General features: G+C 41.4%; 2 protein-coding genes across 2 annotated transcripts; both read right to left on the bottom strand.

The window, feature by feature from the left end:
- Window positions 1-11997: 11997 nt before the first annotated feature.
- LOC110725062 (non-specific lipid-transfer protein A-like) lies at window positions 11998-12597 on the bottom strand. Its single transcript, XM_021904534.1, has 2 exons — window positions 12251-12597; window positions 11998-12016 (listed from the first exon to the last, which is right to left on the bottom strand). Exons 1-2 carry the CDS (start codon window positions 12595-12597, stop codon window positions 11998-12000), a joined length of 366 nt encoding a protein of 121 aa, XP_021760226.1.
- A 688-nt stretch (window positions 12598-13285) lies between these two features.
- LOC110725151 (beclin-1-like protein) lies at window positions 13286-19933 on the bottom strand. The gene is made up of 10 exons (XM_021904616.1): window positions 19567-19933; window positions 18662-19020; window positions 18259-18429; window positions 17883-18007; window positions 17721-17769; window positions 17290-17448; window positions 16177-16262; window positions 15185-15256; window positions 14540-14689; window positions 13286-13807 (listed from the first exon to the last, which is right to left on the bottom strand). Exons 1-10 carry the CDS (start codon window positions 19688-19690, stop codon window positions 13564-13566), a joined length of 1539 nt encoding a protein of 512 aa, XP_021760308.1. The 5' UTR covers window positions 19691-19933; the 3' UTR covers window positions 13286-13563.
- Window positions 19934-21146: the final 1213 nt, after the last annotated feature.

Genomic DNA, 21146 nt, shown 5'->3' with positions numbered 1-21146 from the left:
TCCTCCAAATTTAGGAGCAAGTTTTCCACGGCAAACCGTCGAGAGAAGACTACTGCAGAACTCATGGGTCTGCAACAGGGGGAGACTGAAAGCCTCCGAGACTATCTGACCCGTTTCAGCAACGAGTCATCCAGCGTCTCTCAGCTAGATCAGGGGCTAGCCGTTTTTGCAATGCAGAACGGCCTTTAGCCCGGGAAGTTCCTAGACTTCATGGTCATGCATACCCCGCAGACCTTGGAGGAAGCTCTGAGCGCCTCGGATAAATTCATCCGAGCCGAAGAGTGGAACAAAGAAAAAACCCAACCTCAATCTGGGGGAGGGAAGCAAAAAAAAATACCCTTGTCTGAAGGCCAAGGCCAGAGGACAAAGGGAAAAGCAAAGGCCTCGGAACAATCTTCGGCCAGCGACCCAAAGAAGGAAAAATCCGCCTCATACACAGGCAGATACGAGTCCTATACTCCGCTCTCTCTTCCACGCGCCAAAATTTACAGCGTGACGAAGGAGGAGCAGAGTTACCGAAAGCCGAGACCACTCCCAGAGTGGTATCAGCGAAAAAATAAAAATCAGTGGTGCGAGTTCCACGAATCTCCGGGACATAACACTGAGGAATGTATCCAACTGAAGGACCAGATAGAGGACATGGTCCGGAAGGGATACTTGAAAAAATACATCGCGGATCACCGCGAGAAAAATGAGTCCGAGAAGTCAGCAAAGGACTCTCGGCAAGACCTCGACTTCCCCCGGAAGAACAGTAAAAAGCCAGAGGGAAAATTCTCTCCGATCAATGTTATCTCGGGAGGAATATGCTCTCGGAGGGAGCACAAGCGACACCTTAGGGCTCTGACCCACCAGGTGAACAACGCTGACATTCAGCCTCCCCAGTCGCCGGTGCCGAACATGACGTTCACAGCCGCCAACTGCCGAGGGGTAACGTTCCCTCACGAGGACCGGTTGGTGATCATCGCCACGGTGGCCAACCACGACGTCAGTAAGGTCCTTGTTGACAGTGGCAGCGGAGCAAACATTCTGTTCCGAAAGGCCTACAATCATATCAAGCTGAAGCCCAAGCACCTTACGCCGGTACCCTACCCGGTGTCCGGGTTCAACGGGGCTTCAACTTATCCAGATGGGAAGGTGACACTTCCTGTCACCATCGGCTGCGATGAGGCAGCCAGGAATGTCATGATTGAATTTTTGGTCATTGAGGCTCCTTCAGTATACAACGTGATTCTGGGGAGACCTATAATTCATGAGATCCAAGGGGTCGTCTCAACTTATCATCAGCTGATGATTTACGTCTCAGACGCTGACTTCCCCGAAAGGATACAGGGCAACCAAAATGACGCCCGAAGATGCAACTACCTCAAGCCATCCAGTAGTCCCCCAGATGACGACAAGGATGAGGAAGAGAAAGAAAAAGAAATAGATCCAAGCACAAAAAAGCCGAAAGGCCTAAGTGCTTCGGCCCAAGGATCTGTACCCAGAGAAAAAGGGCCCGAAAAGGAAAAGGCTAGCTCTTCAGCTGAACCGAAAGACTCAGAGAGCCAGCCGAAGAGCAAAATGACTGGGACACCTGCTGACATAGGTAGCAGGCCAGATTCTGAAGAGTCCAGTCCATCAGCAATGGACATGGACCAACAGACTGAAACAGTTGAGTTGGTCGAAGGAGACGTTGAGAAATGTGTAACAATCGAGATGGACCTTGATCCGAACACCCGTTGTGAACTTATTCAGGTCCTTCGGGACAACAGAGATGTGTTTGCTTTCTCGGCAGCTGATATGCCCGGGATAAGTCCAGACCTCATCTCCCATAAGCTTAATGTTGACCCAACGTGTCGACCAATTAAGCAAAAGAAGCGGAATTACTCCGCTAATAAGAACCGAGACATCGCAGCTGAGGTCAAAAAGTTGCTGGAGGCAGGCTTCATCGAGCCTTGTCAGTATCCAGAATGGCTTGCAAATGTGGTGATGGTTCAGAAGGCCAATGGTACCTGGAGGATGTGCGTTGACTTCACGGACCTAAATAAGGTTATCCGAAGGATTTCTATCCCTTGCCGAGGATCGATCAGCTAGTTGATTCGACAAGTGGCCATGCCTTGCTTAGTTTCATGGACGCATTCTTGGGGTATCATCAGATCTTCATGCACCCCGACGATCGAGCAAAGACGGCATTCGTCACGAACGCCAGGGTGTACAATTATAAAATGATGCCCTTCGGATTGAAAAATGCGGGGGCAACCTACCAAAGGCTGGTGGATCAAGTTTTTGCCGATCAAAAGGGCCGAAACATGGAAGTCTACGTCGACGATTCGATCGTTAAAAGCAAAAAATCTGAGGACCATGTTAAAGACCTGGCTGAAACCTTCGCCACCTTAAGAAAGCATCAAATGAAGCTGAATCCGAAGAAGTGTGTCTTCGGCGTGAAGCAGGGAAATTCCTTGGGTTCATAGTCAGCAAGAGGGGGATTGATGCCAATCCCTCCAAAGTCAAAGCAGCGCTCAACCTTACTGAGCCGAAAACAAAGCGGGATGTTCAGCGGCTCACCGGAAGAATGGCAGCCCTCTCGAGGTTCATTTCCAGAGCTTCGGATAAGGGGTTACCTTTCTTCAAAGCCCTGAAACTCCCGAAAACAAAAGAGCTCGTTTGGGAGAGAGAGCAAAAAGAAGCCTTTAAGCAGCTTCGGGAGCATCTGGCTCAACTCCCAACGCTGGCTAGCCCAGCAGAAGGAGAAACTTTGTATCTGTATGTGGCCGTTAGCCCAGCCACCATCAGTGCAGTACTGCTGAAGGAAGAAAGCAAAAGTCAGCAACCGATCTATTTTGTCAGTCATACTCTGACGGATGCCGAGACTCGCTACCCTCTGCTCGAGAAAGTCGCTTTTGCGGTAGTAGTAGCTGCTCGGAAGCTGAGGCCCTATTTTGATTGCCATCAGATAGTGGTCTTAACTGATCAGCCGCTGGAAAAAGTTCTCGGCAAAGTTGAAAAATCTGGTAGGCTGGCCAAGTGGGCTTTTGAGCTTACCGAATTCAGCATCAGCTACCAGCCGAGGGCTGCCATTAAGGCTCAAGCTCTAGCGGACTTCCTGGCCGAATGCTCATACCAGGAAGCGCTAGACAAAGAAAAGAAAGTCTGGACCGTGTTTACGGATGGATCTTCCACCGAAAATGGTTCGGGGGCAGGAGTAGTGATAACCTCTCCCGAAGGCAAATCCTTCGAGTATGCACTAAAATTTTCTTTTAAGACTTCGAACAACGAAGCCGAATATGAGGCAGCAATCGCTGGCCTAGAATTGTGCATCTCCCTGGAAGCCGATCATGTCTGCCTGAAAACAGACTCTCAGCTAGTTGCATATCAGATTAGTGGCAGCTACGAGGCCAAAGAGCCCTCCATGATAGCCTATCTTGCCAAGATTAAATCAGTCATTGCAAAGCTGAAAACTTTTGAGGTTCAGCTGATCCCAAGGGGTCACAATACCCAAGCCGATGCACTCTCCAAACTTGCCAGTTCAACTCTCACTGAGTTGAACAGATCTGTATATGTGGAAGTGCGTCGAGAAAGAAGTGTCGACGAAGCACCTGAAGTGTGCTGCGCTGACCCAGAGCCTAGCAGGATGGATCCCATCCTAGCTTTCAAACTTCGGGGAGAGACTCCCGAAGATAGAGCTTTGGCCTCCAAGATGAAGAGAACCAGCTCAAGGTTCATTGTCTTCAGAGGGGAGCTTCTGAAAAGTCCTTCTCAGCCCCATTGCTGAAATACGTGGGACCAACAGATGCAGATTATATCCTACGGGAGATTCACCTCGGCATCTGTGGGAACCACATCGGGGGAAGGACCTTAGCCCACAAGGCATTGAGGGCTGGATATTACTGGCCCACCATGATCGCAGATGCTAAGGAGATGGTCCGAAAATGCGAAAAATGTCAAAAATACGCACCAGTTATCCACCAGCCAGCAAGGGATCTTCAGCCGATCCTTAATCCACTCCCGTTTGCCCAATGGGGACTGGATATACTAGGGCCATTTCCAGAGGTTGTGTACCAGAAAAAATGGCTGATAGTTGGTGTTGACTATTTCAGTAAGTGGATCGAGGCCGAAGCAGCCTCGAACATTACAGAACAAACTGTCAGAAAATTTATCTGGCAGAATATCATCACTCGTTTCGGCATCCCGAGAGTATTTGTCTTCGATCATGGGAGGCAATTTAATAACTTACCACTGAAGCGGTATACAGACCAGTTCGGTATCAAACTGGCATATTCAGCGGTATGCCACCCGCAAAGTAACGGACAAGCCGAAGCTGCAAATAAACAGATCCTGAATGCTCTCAAAAAGAGGGTAGAAGATCAAAAGTCCAAGTGGCTGGAGGAGCTCCCTAGAACCCTTTGGTCCCTTCGGACAACTTAAAAAGAGGCAACGGGTTATTCACCTTTTGAACTGGTGTATGGTGCCGAAGCCGTTCTTCCAGTGGAAATTGGCTCTGAGAGCTTACGAGTGCACCACTTCTCGGCTGAGAATGAGCGACTGATGAAGGAATCTCTCGATTTCCTCGACGAAGTAAGAGACTCGGCCCGAGACAGAATGGCTGCTTATAAGCAGAGAATCAACAAATTTTACAACCGAAGGGTTCATGCAAGGCCTCTCAAAGTTGGAGACCTTGTCCTTCGAAATGCTGTTGCAGTTCAGAAAAGCCGAATCCATGGAAAACTCTCAGCTGCATGGGAAGGGCCCTACGAAATCTGTGATGAGATTCAGCCAGGGACATACCGACTTCGGCAGTTGGAGGGAACTAAGTTGAAAAATCACTGGAACGCTGATGTACTGAAAAAATATCATGTGTAAACCCTTCGGGGCTGAACAATCTTTGTAAGTACATTTTGAATTAATGAAAGGCCTTGGAGCCACCGTTTATATAAATATTTGCAACTTTTTATTCTTTCAAAGTTTTCTTGGTTCTATCTACTCTTTAAGGGTTTTTATTCAGCCTCGTCTGAAACCTTCGCCTTCGGGTAACTGGGTTTCAGATTGCTGAAAAAACTTGTCTTTTTAAAGAACACTGGTCTTTCAGCTGAAGTCAAACTTTAGTAAGACTTGTTCTCCAAAGGCATGAGTCCATGGACAATTCTGGAATATTGCCTTAACTGAGCCTTGTATTCCAGAAAGCCATTATCCGAAACATTGCCTTCAGCTGGCCCTGTGTTTCGAATATCCATTTTTTTAAAGATAGCCAGAAGATTAAGGATAACACCAACTAGTGGAAATTGTTTATTCAGCCTCGTCTGAAACCTTCCCCTTCGGGTAACTGGGTTTCAGATTGCTGTCAGACTCGTCTTTTTAAAGAACTCTGGTCTTTTAGCTGAAGTCAAACTTCAGTAAGATTTGTTCTCCAAAGGCAAGAGTCCATGGACAAGTCTGGGATATCCCAGAAAGCCATTATCCGAAGCATTGCCTTCAGTTGGCCCCGTGTTTCGGAAACCCATTTTTAAGAAGTAGAGAAATTGTTTATTCAGCTGAAGTCATACTTCAATTTCTGGGGGGACAAGAGGCACTACCAGTGCAAGTTTATGTTCAGCAGAATTAAAGAAACAGTAAAGCATTCAAAGACAAAGCAGTTGAAGAAAGGGACGTCAAATTAATAATTCATGCTCAGAAATTGAGCTACGAGTTCAAATAAATTAAAAAACTATATCGGCAGCTGCCCACAAGCGGAAAATAACAGCTGCCGAAATACGTACAGAAGCAAAAAATAAACTGTTTGTACGACAAGGCAAGTTGAAGCAAAAAACAAACAAGGCAAAAATTCAGAAAGCGGCAAGTCTAAAGTTGAGCACATGATGAACCGCAAGATTCTGAAGACGACTGCCCGAGTTCCTATGCTTCAGCCCGAGGATCAGACTGATTAGCGTTGTGGGACCCCATGGTGGCCTCAGCCCCAGCAGCAGAAGAAGCAGGCTTTGCACTCTGCCGAGCCTCCCTTTCCCTCTGTTCAGCCTCCAACTCCATTCTCTCAGCTTCTTCTTCGGCTTCCTCAGCCTTAAGGATTTCAGCTTCGATTGGAGTTGCATATTTCATATGAGGGTCTTCGAGATCCTGGACCCATTCAGCACATTTGGACCAGTCCAACTTCGGCTCAGCATGTAGGCAGACTCTTCGGCACACTCTGAACCCGTTTCTGAAACCCATTTCATACTCTTCTTGGGTATAGACACGGACTTTGAGTAGAGCCTCAGCATCAACCAACTTCTTCTTTGTCTCCTCCAAGTCTTCCTTGGATTTCTTCAGCTCATCGGCGAGCTTGGAGGAGGAACCTTTCAGCTCATTCAGCTCCTGCTGAACTTGGGAAGCCTCTGTCAAAGCCTGGGTCAGTTCTTCCTTTTTGGACATCAGCTGATCCTCAACTTCTTGGAGCTTAGCTCTCTGAGCTTCAGCAGCATTAGCAGCCTCTGAGAGTTGGACATTCCGGGCTTGGAGCATCTCTTCAGCGGCCATTCTACTGGCTTCAAGAGCTTCTAGCTTTTGCTGCACTTCAGCTTGTGCAGCAGCTCCTTCCTGGATTCGGATCTCAATGGTAGGCTTGAACTTGGAGATGTCCACTCCCATGTGCTCTTGAAGGAATTTTTCCCCTTCCATCAGTGGGGGAAAAACTTCCTTCTCCATAGCATCGCAGAAGGTTTTAAGGGCTTCAGCAGCTCTTTTCTCATATTCTTCACCCTTCTGATGCTTCTCTTCAGCTGCTGCTTGCTTCAGCTTAGCAAGCTTTAACTCCTCCTCAGCTACCTTTTTGTCGTGCTCGGCAGCATCTACCCTATCTTGTAGGGTATCTATCAGCTCTACAGTGAGAGTCTGATTGTGCACGAACTGAAACAGGAGCACAAGTCAACAGAAAAAATAAATAAATAATAATAATAACTGAAACTGAATTGAAGAGCTGAATTGAAAAAGAGATAAAGGCAAGGAGAATCACTTGCATCATCAGCAGTTGGTTAGACCTGGCTGGGTCCGGAACTGATCTGCTGGATTCGCCCATCCCAGCAGTGGCCTTCAGCGACCAGATTCTTGCCCTATCTACTTCGGACATGCCAGCAAAATCGCCGAAGTAGGCTGCAGCACCTTCTCGGTTCTGACCCCATATGAGGTCCCAGATGTGATCTGGGATTGGAATTCGAGGGGCCGAGAAACCCATTTCCCCAGACTGTAGCGTCTGGAAGGAAGGGAAGGATGACGATGGAGCTTCTTTAATCTTGGATGGCTCGGCATCCCCCTTCTTCTCAGAAGAGTCAATTATTATGACTTCTTCTTCTTCAGGTGTGAGGACGAAAGCCTCAACCTCTCTTGCAATGTCTGCTGTGAAACCCTCAGCACTGGGCATCACAGCATCCACATTTCTGTGCTCAACAGCACTCTCTTGAACTTCCTCTTGGACCCCTCCCTTAGGTTCGGGAGTTTTCTGATCCACCTCCATCTCGGGAGGTGGCGGAGGGGTCTTTGGAGGTGATTGAGGTGGTGGCCGGGGAACCCTCGACGATCCATTGCCTTCCTCGGGTTCCCTTATTTCGACGCCGATGGTCATCGGCCTCCGCTGAAAGTCATGCGGGTCGATGATGGCCATTCTTCGTCGCCTTTTCTGAAGCGGCTGCTCGTCCATGTCTGAGTCTGAAGACTCTTCTTGTATCTGGTCTTCGGGACGAACAGGGGCTTTCCCTTCTCTATGTGTATTACTCTCTTCGGACTGTAAAAGACAGGGGGGAGGAAGAATGTGAGTAAAAAAAAAAAAACAGAAACAGACAAAACTAAGTCTAAAAGCTCACCGAGGTCTTCAGCAAAGCCTCGTCTTCTTCAGCTGCCCTAGCTGCAGCTTCTTCTTCAGCAGCCCTGGAGGACCCTTCTCCTCCTTCACAAGCTTCGATAACCCGTGCAACCTCTTCGGCCGAACGGGCAGCTTCAGCTTCTTCGTCTAGCAGCTAAAACCAGGGATCTCTCTTCTTCCACCAAGGCTTCTGCCTCTGATACAGAGCAACAACCTCAATTTGGAAATGGGAAGAGTCTAGATGAACTTCCCTATGCCTCGGTTCAGTGATGGAGGGGGCCTGATCAGTTACAACTCGTTCTCGGTTGACGCCAAGACGAGTGTAGTTAATGCCGACGTTGGTCTCGTCCCGCTCTGAAAAAGAAGAGGGAAAAGGTCAGTTCAGTTAGGTTGGCACATCATAAAAGAGCGAAGTGAAAACGGAGGAAAAGAGATAAATAAAAGGCCTCGGCCCCAGCCGAAGAAGCTTACCATCCTTAAACTTTCGGCTGAGGCCGACAGCTGCTAACATGTTCTCTTGGAAGACATAATGCGTATCGGGGAGCCAAGTCTCCGGGTTATGCTGCATTCGACCACTGCCCCCCCGGTTCGGCAGCTTGCCGAAGATCGTCTGTTGATTAAGGTTCGGATCTGGGCCGTTATCTTCGGGGGGACCTAAACTTCCCATGTCGGGATCAGGCTCAGCAAGATACCTGGGAGCGCTGAAGACGCAAGGGTGGCCCAGGTCCGTGGGTGCCCTAACCCAAATCCATTGACCTCTCCAGTCCTTGTCTGAAGAGTCATTCGGCCACATGGTTAGGTACTGGGGCAGAGACTCGATCCGGTACCACCCAGAACCGTGACTTCCGTGCCCACTTTGAATATTTGGCACTAGCCGATGGAGCTTTTTGAAGCAGTGCAGGTTCGGCACATACCTGAAGAATTTGCAGACCCATAAGTATGTCATCACCCTTCGGATGCTAATGGGAGTTAGCTGACATAGGGAAATATTATAATGGATCAGCAAGTCTCGGACGAATACGTCCAAAGGGAACCTCAGCCCATACTGAAGTTGTCTTGTGTACACCCCCACATACCCCGGGGGTGGACGATGGATTCTATCGGACGCCACGGGCATTCGGCACCAATACCCATCAGCTTCAAGGATGCCGTAGTGCAACTCAATCTGTTCGGCAAACCGATACTGTTCGGCATTCTCCACCCACCATGAGTAGGGGCGGTTCTTTATCATGGCCGAAGCTACTTCGGCATCCTCCCACTCTGAAAATCCGGGGAGGATGTCCCAAAGGATAGCGGGAACTTCGTCGTCCCGACCAGAAGCGCTCGGCCCCTCCGTTCTCTGAGGAGGAGCCGAAGAAATGGGAGTCGCCCTAATCCCTTCAGCAGGGTCAGGCTCTACTCTCTGTCCATTCCAGGTCCCAACCCTGTTCCTTGGATCGGGAATTGGCCTTGCTCTTCTTGGAGCACGGGCTCTACCTCTAACTCCTCTCACCATTGATGAATTTCGAAGAAAAAAGTCGAAAAAAAGGGGAAGGAGTTCAAATTCGAAGAAAAATAAATTAAAATCAAAGGAAATTACCTTAATCTGAAGCGAAAGTTGCCGATTTACGAATTGGTAGTGACGAGTCTCAATTTCTAAGCTTAATGCTCGGGGAATTTGCGAAGTTTTTATGCGGGTTCTTGGGTTCTCTCGAGAATTCTGGGTTTGTGTTGGTGAATAAGTGAGGTGAGAAGACGCACCTCTAATTATACCTCTAGAAATGGGAATACTGGGAGTCCGCGTTTCAATTTCTCTTAAATACCCCACTAAGTAACCGTTAAACACACGACCTTGTGATTAAACCGCCCATTATCCGTCCAACTTCCACGATTATTCGCCTTAACTGTTGTTATCTCATTAATTACGGTTTAATTACGGTTTAAATTCAAATTTTTTGGATTAATTAAATCATTCACTTCCCTCCTTTTCTGATTAAATCAAACCCGACCCGTCATCCTTCCAAATCGGGTCTGGGGGGCAAGTTGTTTGGGTCCAATTTAGTCCAATTGGGCCTAGTCATTAAATGATCCAATTAAAAGCCCAAGGTCAAGGTTCAACTCCCCAATTGTGCTAAAGTCAAGATCAGTCTAAGGCAAGTCAATTGGGCTAAGGCCCAACTTCTCCATATATGCAAAGGTATAAAAGCCATCAATATTACATTTGTACATTCATTCAAACGAAGCCTCAAGCAATTAATTCTCTTGCATAGTGTTCTCTCTCTACACACTGTACTGACTTTAGCATCGGAGGGGCCTTCCTCGGCAACACCCCCGAGGCTAGTTTACGTGTGTTTACTGTGCAGGAAACCTTCGGCCCAACATCACTTGGACCGAATCCAGTCTTCTCCACTTCATCGGACCTTTGACGAGGTCCCATTGTTTTCACCCGAAACATTTGGTATTGTCATTGTAACAAAATGTTAGTCCAACTTACAAAGTGCAATTTTTCATGAAACAAACATTAGGTATATATAACTGTGAGGCAAGAGGTTTTCGATGCGTGTTGGTAAATGATTTGTGTCATGCATTTGGCAACTGGTTAGAGCTAATAAGAAAAAATTGGTGTTGCCATGTAGGTTCTGAATGATCAAGTCTGGCCTTTATTTCGGTTTTAGTGTGTGGCTTAGCGCGTGTCACTCTTGGAGTCTTGGGGGGCATTAGGGCTTGTGGCATACGAAAGTATAGCATACCTATTATTCTAAAAGGCTAAAATCAATAATTAATAAGGTGGCGTGACCCACCAAATTTATTTAGTCCTTTTTTTTTATTTCTTTAATGTGGGACAACTAGTCTCAACTCACATGTGAGTTATTTTCCTAATAATTTCGCGTGTTTTTTTTTTTTTTTTCTTTTCATGCTTCACAACTATTGTACTATAGCCATGGTACTTTAAGAGTTAAAAGATTTTTATTTGTTTTTTTTATTTTTTTTTTGTTATTATCATGATTAAAATATTATCTCCTAAACTTATTTTATAAATTAATGAAGTAATCTATTAGAATATTTATTTATATATAATGATCAATACAAGTGTGTTAACTGTAAACTTATCAAATACATGAATGCTTGTGCGATTTTCAGAATGGATCATAATAGTTGATCTGGTAAAACAACAAATAATGACAGATATTGTGATGTAACTGTATTTGGAGAATAAGAAGTTGAAAATTCTTTACAATATGACTTGTAAATAACTGAATGGGTTTTTGTTGTATTTGTGATGAACTGATCATTAATTAGGAGTAACCCAATCTGTTTACTTAAATCTGATTTTCTTTAGCATTTTAACTGAAATCAAATCCATGTTCCCATACACAACCTTGCAGTTAAAATCGTACTTCAGAATGAAAGTTCTGAAATGAACAGGTTTAGTTGTTTGGGCTCTGCCACTCTGGTCGCGCCCATGATTTAGCTCACTGCCTTCTATGAGAGATGAGTAGTATAGTTTGATTTAAGACTTATCTGTCTTAGGTTGTTGCAATGTTAACGGATGATTTGATTAATGTATTTATTCGATCCCTCGGTTGGGGTTTGCTCTCACAAAAAAATCATGACATGGCTTAGACAAGCAAAATATGCCAACTTTCTAGCTTGGTTAAACACATTTGTCTCTTTAGTCCTTTCCTTCTTTGTATCAACCAATGTAGGTAAGTATGAGCCCTGAAAGACAGGTAAGGTTGACAGGTTTCAACTGCTTGCGTTTTTGCAACGCCTAGTGTAAAAATGCCCCGAATTCTCTCTTCTAATTGATCAATCAAGTACAGAAGAGCACTGTCTTGGAATGATTCATTAGTCTGTTTCAATGTTTTGCTGGCCTTTTACAAGTTAACCTCATTTTTTTATTACTTCGTATTATCATTCAAATGCACTGGTATTATTTCCATTTCATCTTCCAAAAACTGTCTCAGGTAGCTAATAATCAGCACAAAAATTGTTAAGAGTAATGAATTGCAAGCAAAGATCATAAGAACCCGCTAATATATAAGTAAGACAATATATCATCTGTTTCCAGTAATCCAGAAACTACAAAACGGAGAATAATTGGACACAAATCCATTATTTGATCGATGTAGCATAATGATGCTTTATTTCTTCTCATATATTTTCATACTAACATTAGTGATGATCTCTCCTAACTGACCGAGCACTTATTTTTAGCGACACTTGCAAATCCTGCATAAAAAAATCAGTGAATTAGAAACATACAGTATAAACTGTGTTCAAGATACTCAGAATACACTTAAGAACAAGTTTTAGCTGACTTACTGCAGTGTAAACACTAATTTAATTTTGTAGCTTAATTCTTTATTCCATGACCAAAACTAACCCTGCAGAGAATAGAAACGGTAAGAAACGCAAAGGGATACTATTTGTGTTTTAGTAAGAAAGAAGATAAAGAACCATTACCTGGAGCAGTCAGTGCTATTGTTGATTGGAGGGAGAGTGATGTTGACCAAACATAGCTTAGGCAGAGCAGCAACAAGTTTAGGATCATAATCAAATTCAGCCATATTCGCCTTCAAGCAGTCGCAGATTTGAACTTCGTCGGACTGGCTCTTGGCCATGCCTGCCACATTCCTAATCCCAGTGCAACAAAAATCTGAAGGCGAATCAGTGGTTTTTGAAATGAAAGGTAAGCAAGGGGCAGAATCTGATACAACATCCACGCATGAAGGAACACAAAGAGTTGATCTTGCTAATAGCAAGCTGATTATAGCTATGTAACCAAGAAAACAAGTAATTTTGTTTGCCATCTCAAAATGTGTAATGTAGCTAGAAGAAAATAGTGTATTGTACTAGTGCAGGAAGGTTGTGTGTGTCTGCTTGTGAAGGTTACCGGATTGTGCTATAAATATACGTGTTTGGGGATTAGAAGCTAAAATTTCTGCGCAGAAACTTACCACTGATAAGAGAGCTTCTTTATGCTACTTTGATTATGGCAGAAATCATGGTCATGCATTTGCCCACAATCTTGTTTTTTCCAGCAGAAAAATACAGCATTTTACATTTTGTGACTAAACAATCTTTTTTTAACAAAATACGACGAAATATATACTTAAATCATTGTTTTTTACAAAAGATAGCTTCCTACCGCAAACAAAATGCGAAGCTATATCCTTACTTATAAGACCACGCTTCCAAATACAAATCTTAGCAGAAACTATATAAACAACTACATAGAGAAGACTAATAAGATTATACACAACATAATTAAAACCCTGTGACTAAACAATCAAACTGCAGTTTCTTTTCCACCATATCTTAACCATTAAACTAGCAGCAAGCTCAAGGAAACTTGAATGTCAATCCCACAAATCAGCAAATAACTGAAGTCATTTGAGATTTGACACATAGAATAGCAACGAGTTAGTCAAAATAGTAGCACTAAGACAAATAGAACTCTGTACAGTCCTTAAATGATCCCAGAGTTAAAAACAGAGCTTGAGGATGCCAATTTGCCAAATACTTGTATATTTCTCATCTCTTCTAATAATAAATATTCACACAGCGAGTTACAGAAAAGATGATCCCCAAAAAAAAAAAAAAAAAAAGTAAAAAAAAATCTTTCATTTGATACAATGTGAGATTATAAAAGCTGTACAAAATTACATAGGAAGCTGATTAGTCTAAGGATTCATTTTAATATACTGTACAAAATGTAGACAACCCACAAGAATTCCTAAAAAAAAAAAAGAAAAAGAAAATCACAAGTATCTGCATCATTGCCCAGATGGGTTTCGAGAATCAGCCTTAGAATTGTTACTGCGCTTTACGTATGAAGTGCCTGCAGCTGGAACATCAGCTTGGGAGGAAGCGGAGAGAGGTTGAAAGCTAGTGTTCCCAACAAACCAGTAGAGTGCCCATTTCAAGTTGCAAAGAGTATACTTGAGAGCTTTGGTCCAGTTCTCTGGCTTGTTAAAACTTTGTGTGATTGAGTAGGCTTCCACTTTGTCATTCTCAATTCTGTGAAGTTGACATAGAAGTTAAAAATCTAACTCAAAATGAGAAGGAAAAAAAAAAAAAAAAAAAAAAATTCTCAGCCAATAGGACTATGTAAAAAGGGCCACATCAGAAGGTAAGCATCAGTTTATAAAAAAGTGTGCCTAGGCACTGCACGACCTGTACCATGCACCTTCTTGGTCAAGGTGATACAATTTTAGAGTCTGGACTCTAAGGCAGGGAAATCCCTATTGCCTTGGTGCACCTTCAACCTTCTTATACATTGGTGAGCAAACACAGATTAAATCCCATTGTAACTAGAAAGAGAACACATCCAAAGATTTAGAATACTTTATAACACCATAATGTTCAATTACAGTGGATGTGATACTTGGCATTTAAAAGTTTAATCAGCTAATGACCACAAGAATAAAAGTTCTACAGCTTCTACCCATCTATAAGTTTCCTGTTCCAGGAGCAATCTAAATGAATACTATATAAACACTAACTCAAGCCTCTTGCGAAACAAGCAACAAGCTACATGTCTGAATCTACGATTCCACCTCTCTTTAGCCTGGACTCCCAAGGTTATAAAAATCAACCAACTCAACCCCTCATCCTACAAAGCTTAGATTCTTTTCACGTGGAAATTTTCCAGATTTTACAAATTATATAGAATGATAGTATGTAACAAAAGAGGAGCATGTACACAAAAAAAGCTAGTTTGAAATATTGCAAGCGGAAAATTATCATTACCTATATGGGAGCTTGAAACACTTATCAGGTGGTATGTTATTCTCCAGATCCTTCATCCGTGCAAATTCTGAAAAGTCCCTCAAGCATGTTAAGAACAGTGTCATCGCTTTGTCATACCGAGTGCTCCAGAACAGGTTTACGGGACCAAACCTATTCAGGGAAAAAAGATTTAGATTTTAACAAACTAAACATAAGAGTTGAAACTATGAGATCTATATATAAACTAAATCCCCTCCAAGTTTTTCCGGCTATTAAACAGCTGTTTTTATGGCAGCATCTACTAGTGCGCAAACAGGTTAGTGCTAGTCCCCCACTCCAACTCTTTCATCCCTACCATTTCTTCACCCAGTACTATACTGAAAATCTTTGGGAAACAACCTTTCAACTAGTTAATCTCTCATGTTAGGACTGTACACATCCAGCAAGAACCAATTAGAATTTCCTTATATTAATAAGGATAAATCAAGAGAACACACTGCTTTTGGTCATTATCACTTAATTTTGTTAATATACAAATTACTTACAAAACTTGGTTTTCAATTCATCTGAACATAACAATGGAAGCTAGAAACAAGTGCCAAAAATTGAATATACCGAGTAGTATTAAATCTCAAAGAAATAGTAAAGAGGTAGTTTGCTGCTTACAAGTCATAAGTGTTGTTGCTTGTATCCATAATCCGAGGATAACTTCCCATAGGAAGTATTTTAATTCTGTAACTGTAAATCAAAAGGTTAAAGAAAACATGACTGCTATTGTGCAAATTAAACAGAAACACTGCAGAAAACAAATCCATATAAAAACAACCCATTAACAAGACAGGTAAAATTGAACACAACTTTTTTTCTTTATATTTTGGGATTTAGCATATGCTTGTTGCATCATTAAACTTCATAATACCATAAATATGAAAGTTATATCCCCATAATGCGTTGTAAAACAAAGTGCCATACCAAAGACAGCTATAAATTACAGGAGGCAGAACTACAATTTGTCTAGCATAAACAGCCTCTCTAAGTCTCTACTACTCTCTCAAGCTGGAAAAATTTGTCACATAAACGATTTGTACTAAATCATTCACTTTTTTAAAGGTTGTACTAGCTGAATGGATTTTTCAAAACGCCACTATTTATAGTGAGTGTGGGAATGCATCAATAAAGGGTCATTAAAGACATGTCACATCCTGCAAATGCCAAAAGGGGGTCCACACTGAGAGTAGCTGGAACTAGCATACTACAAAATTAGCCTAAGGATGTGCAATAGAGAAAATCACAATGCAAATCACAGCTGGAATTTCCTATAACGACAATCAAAATGCAAATCTAACAACTATTCATCTCTTACCATTGACATTACCCACTTAGTTTCATCTTTACTGATTTATATTAAGCACAAATATCTAAAATACATCAACCAAAGTTGCTAGCTAATGCAATTAGTACCTAGAGAAGGGCAAGTGCTATTATATCATACTATCCCAATGGCTAGGACACTTCTAGCATGAATCAACAAATCTCAGAATCTCTCCTTTTGAAGGAAACCATCCCTGGTTGCTGTCTTAAATTACATAAATATAACAGTTAAAGGAAATATCACAGACAGGCAGACAGCTAATGAAAAAACTAGTCATAAAGGATACTGGAATTTTGGAGTAAAATATTGACACATTGTGTGGAGAAGAAGACAAGCTTGGCCCCAAGCAGCATTTATCTCATCCCATTCAACCTAAAAAAGAACAAAACAATGAGTTATTGTACTAATAATAAAGTTTACAGCATATGTTTACATGACGTGCCTGAAAGTAGCAAAATACTGGATCAAAACACCCTAATCTCTTCACTTGCCAATGTGCTTTACTAAGTCAATACTCATGCAGGTAAGCTTACTAAAGTTAAGGATGGGTCTAATATAGGCACAAATAATATTCTTACTCAAATATATAGAAGAAAATATTCATCACGAGGAAATGGAAACCCTCGCCTAATGCGGACAGGTATATATGTAAGTATCTTTAACATAAAAGCATTATGCATTTTCACACAAATATGTAGACAAGATTAAATAAAGGCTATAGAGTTACTTAAGACAAAAATTTTATGCACACAAAAGCACTAAGAAAGTAAGAAGCACAAATCTGCAGTTCCACAAAGCTGAGGCAACAAGACAACTATTTTTAAACTATAGATATTCAATAGTGTATAACCACAAATCACATTGCGCGATGAAAGCAACTTTAGCAGTGAGACCCGATTTGGATCTCTACATAATTTATTATGTGCAATTTAATAAGGTCCCATTTGGAACTTCATCCTCCAATAGTTGATGAAACCCACTACTTCCATGCTTCAAAATATTATAGTACTATGGAAATATAAGAAGCAAAATATTACAAATTAACGTGCTTCGTATAATGATACTATCTAAAAGAAAACAGCCTTGTTGACAATTGGGAAAGTCTGAGCATGAAATAAGCGAGGGGATCAAAGTTAACTCTTCAGGTTAGTATTGGAGGTGGCCAGTACCTCTTAACTTGATCTGAATAAATCTTGGACACAGTATTGGAACTGAAAAATCTTCCCCACCCCCTCCCACGAGAAAGGGAAAAAAAAAAGGAAAATGGGGTAAAGCAGGAAAAGTTCTCCAGCATCAATTCATTAGTAACTTCCAAAGTTTATGCACTGGAACAGGTAAACACATTCAGCAACAGAAGGAGCTCTAGATAGAAAGGTATCTGCAAGCTGAAATTTCATACCGGAACTTTAGGGAGTCGTCCAAGTCGGAAGTTATTGACTGTCCCAAATTCTCCATCATGCCATATAGGGAAAGCATCATTTAAGACGTTGGTGCGCTTCAACAAATCCAGATGTGCCTGTGATACTTCAATCTTTGCCAATATAGCATCTCTTTCTTCCTATTTCCAAGAAAATATTTAGATTATAACCAAAAGGCACAAGCTAAGAGCTGCACACTCTTAAATCAGTAAAAGGATGGAACAACAAATCTCAGACGCACTACAACAACGTCTGAATGCTGGTTAACCTAACACATGAATTGCAAAGATAAGACCAATATAGACAAGCCAGAAACAAACCTTTCCAAATGAATGCTTCAAAGTTATGCTCACAAATCTATGGAATTTTTACAAATAATTAAATAAGCAGGCCAGATGCATATGCAGCATACCTGATGTGATATTAGTTGAAACTGGAAATTATTGAACTCATGCCAATACCTGAAACAAAAGAGTTCCGTGAAACATAACTAAAAGACAAATACACTCTTCATTGGAGATAAAAATAAATAAACATTAATTGTATGATGTCTTTCTAGCTAAGATTAGGCTACCTCTCCTCCAACTCTTTAAAACGGCTAGATTTCATCTCCAATTCTTTCAGTTCAGCATTTACTTTGGAGCACTGCTTCTCTGTTTCTTCAATTGCAGCTTCAAGCTTCCTTTCTTCCTCCTCAACCTTGACCAGCATTGGGGAGATAATTAGTTGCAATACCAACACTCAGAATTATATTTGGGCTAGTTTGGTAGAAGAATTTCGAATCAACTATCGGCAACAAATTGAAAAGATGTACCCTAGATATCAATGAAAACATCTCCTAGAAAATTCAAACTAATATGATTAGCATCTCTTTGTATGTTGACTTTAACTTTTAATCTTATGAAAGAAAAATATATCTAATGTGAGAAAGTATCTTGCAGGGTGAGCACCTTTAATTTTTCCTTGAGAAAGTCAGCCTCACTAAGGACATCACGAGCTTCACCTTCCAAACGCTGAAGAGAGTCTTCATAAGCTTTTATATCTTTGTTGACATCTTCAACCTCCTTATCAAGCTTATCTGACAAAACCCTCATGCACTCCAGGCACAATGGTTGCTCCACCTAGGAGACAGCAAAACAAGAGAACATTTATTGACCACAAAAAGAATAATAGCAAGAATATTGTTCTAATGAATGTTCAAAATGCCAAGACCCATGGCTTACTTCTTCCAACAAGATAACTTTCCTACATACTAAAAGCAACCGCCACGGTCAGAAGGGAATCCTGACATAAAACAGCCCCTGAAAATCCCACCCCATACATCCACATGATTGTAGAAGATGTTAAACACACCTGGGTCTGTGCAGTTGCAATTTCGAAAGCACGTTTGAGAACAGTTATAGTTGAGTGAAACCCAGAAGTCCCTGGGTTTAACTGGTCACTAGTACTGCCTTCAGCAGATTGTGCATGTGTTCCACCATCTGCTTGGGATTCACTCCGGTATACAGACGCAGGTGCTGGAGGCAAAACCACAAATGATTCATCCATCATCTTTCCAGAAGGAGGTGTTTCTGGCTGGACCCCACCACCACGGGGCCGAGGAGGGGCACCCGGCGACTGATTCTTTTGATTTGGCAACACAACAAATGAATGGTCCATTTGTGAGGAAGCCAATACACTGCCTGCCCCCTGAATTGATGACCCCTGTAACCCTGCAAGTTGTCTTAAACATCACATACTGCCACGATAAACGAATTACAGCCTACTGAACAAAACCCCAGATTGAAAATTCAATCCCATCCCATGCTCCCCTTCCAAAATTGTTCAGATTAATCCTATATGAAAAAAGGGGCAAAACCCCTAAAACCTAACAATTTCCCACATAATTCCTAAGGTAACAATTCGAATTATATCACAACTCACGAACCTTGTTCACTAACAACTAATAAAGCCAATTGCATATACAAACAGCTAGAAATAGCAAAAGATAGAAAACAATTTCAGAATTCCGCAATCACAATTCATAAGGTACTTCAAACCTAACAATTTCCCACATAATTCCTAAGGTAACATTTCAAATTATGTCACAATTCAAATTATATCACAAATCACGAACCTTGTTCACTAACAACAACTAATCAAGCCAATTGCATAAACAAACAGCTAGAAATAGCAAAAATTGAGAACAAATTCATAATTCCGCAATCACAAACAAAAATTAAATCAACAAAAACCCAAAAAAGGAAAGAAACCCTAACCGAAAGAATCGACGACGCCGACGATGGAGAGAGAATGATGACAATTCTGGCAAACCCATTTAGGAAGATTGGGGTCAGCCTCAAAGCTCCTCCCTTTATTATTACTACCTGGCTCCTCCTTCATCTGATCAAAATTGAGAGGATTTAGGGTTGTACTGCTTGATTATGTCAGATAACAAAGAATTGGGGAAGAATCAATTATTTCTGAACTCTACGCACTCAGATTGAAGGAGGAGTTTATACTTCCATTTTTTGCGGAGAAAATTTTCAACTCAGATTCCAAAACTGTACGTTCTCAGATAGTCGGATTGCTTAATGCGTGAAAGGTTAATTGTTGTAATTACTTGTACGGAGTATTTTACTAGACTAAAATTAGGTAAGTCTTCCAATTTTAAAAGCCTTGCAATTTTCCCGTAAAAAAAAAAAAAAAAAAAAAAAAAAAAAAAAAAAAGTCTTGCAATTTTAGTGAAACGGATGAACCACATAACTTCGAGATTAGACTTTCCTAACATGACAATTTTTTTATTTTCTCTAATTAGAGCAACTTCAACGGTGTAAATTTAAAACTTGCTTGCAATTTACAAAACTAATACGGTAAGCAATTAGCCTAACCGTTGGGACAATATCAGGCAATTAGAGCAACTCCAACGACGAAAATTTAGGACTTGCTTGCAATTTACCAAATTAATAAACAATTAGCCTAACCGTTTGGACAACATTAGACAATTAGCTAGGTAAAGCTAATTTGCTTAGCTAAGCGAATTCGCTTAGCAAATTGTGCCAAACAATAAAAAGAATAGAAAAAGGTATCGTGAGATATACGCATAAAAGAAATTACGATGTGTGAATGTCAGACGCCTATAAGTCATATCAATGCTTTTCTCTAGTTGCAGCTTGTTTTAATATGAATTTTAATTAGTATTTTACGTTTGAAATTCTTTGCGTTTAGATATTTTTGTCATTATTTTTAAGAAATATTAGCATGGGACCTTTTAAAAATTGCAAGATGAAACCTTAATATGCTTTCTAACAATTTACCGATAATATACGGCGTTCACCACAATATATCTGGCACATGACCTTTTTCCCAATTTTCCCTCCTTCCCTCCAATTTCTTATCTCCGATTTATTCAGCTTCCCTGTTCTCTCTTCATTCACAACTGTGTGCCCAACCTCTTTGTCATTCTTCATTAAATATGTCAGTAGTGGTGTTTTCAGTTGTGAATGTTGTCACTGTATTTGAGCATGAAAAGGACTTGCAAAAGAATGACTCGGATCATAATGACCATTTTGGAATAAATATAATTGGTGTTTGCTAAATAATTAAGTGAGGAGGAAAATAGAGGGTAATTAAGTGAAATAGAGGTTTTTTTTTTTATGTTTTCAACAAAAAAAAATTACAATTAGATTTTAATTTGCCAAGAAATTTTATAAGGTTTTGTGTGACAAAAAAAGTTACTATAAAAAGTTTCTTTTCTGGTAAATTTTCTTTAATTTTATCATTTTTTCAATTTTTGAATTCCTTCATTGACACGGACACAAACTAGTATTATACTCGGAGTTAATTAAAATCGGCGGGA

The sequence above is a fragment of the Chenopodium quinoa genome, unplaced genomic scaffold (genome assembly GCF_001683475.1).
Source record: "Chenopodium quinoa cultivar QQ74 unplaced genomic scaffold, ASM168347v1, whole genome shotgun sequence".
Classification (NCBI taxonomy): domain Eukaryota; kingdom Viridiplantae; phylum Streptophyta; class Magnoliopsida; order Caryophyllales; family Amaranthaceae; genus Chenopodium; species Chenopodium quinoa.
This window is presented reverse-complemented; position numbering and strand designations above follow the sequence as displayed.

What these genes read in the sequence shown, in the direction of transcription:
- LOC110725062 (XM_021904534.1), bottom strand. Translation starts at nt 12,597, where the DNA reads ATGGCAAACAAAATTACTTGTTTTCTTGGTTACATAGCTATAATCAGC.
- LOC110725151 (XM_021904616.1), bottom strand. Translation starts at nt 19,690, where the DNA reads ATGAAGGAGGAGCCAGGTAGTAATAATAAAGGGAGGAGCTTTGAGGCT. An exon ending in TTCTCAAGGAAAAATTAAAG is followed by an intron (nt 18,008 to 18,258) that starts GTGCTCACCCTG and finishes ATGCTGGTCAAG; the next exon opens with GTTGAGGAGGAAGAAAGGAA. An exon ending in TATTTTACTCCAAAATTCCA is followed by an intron (nt 15,257 to 16,176) that starts GTATCCTTTATG and finishes TTTGATTTACAG; the next exon opens with TTACAGAATTAAAATACTTC.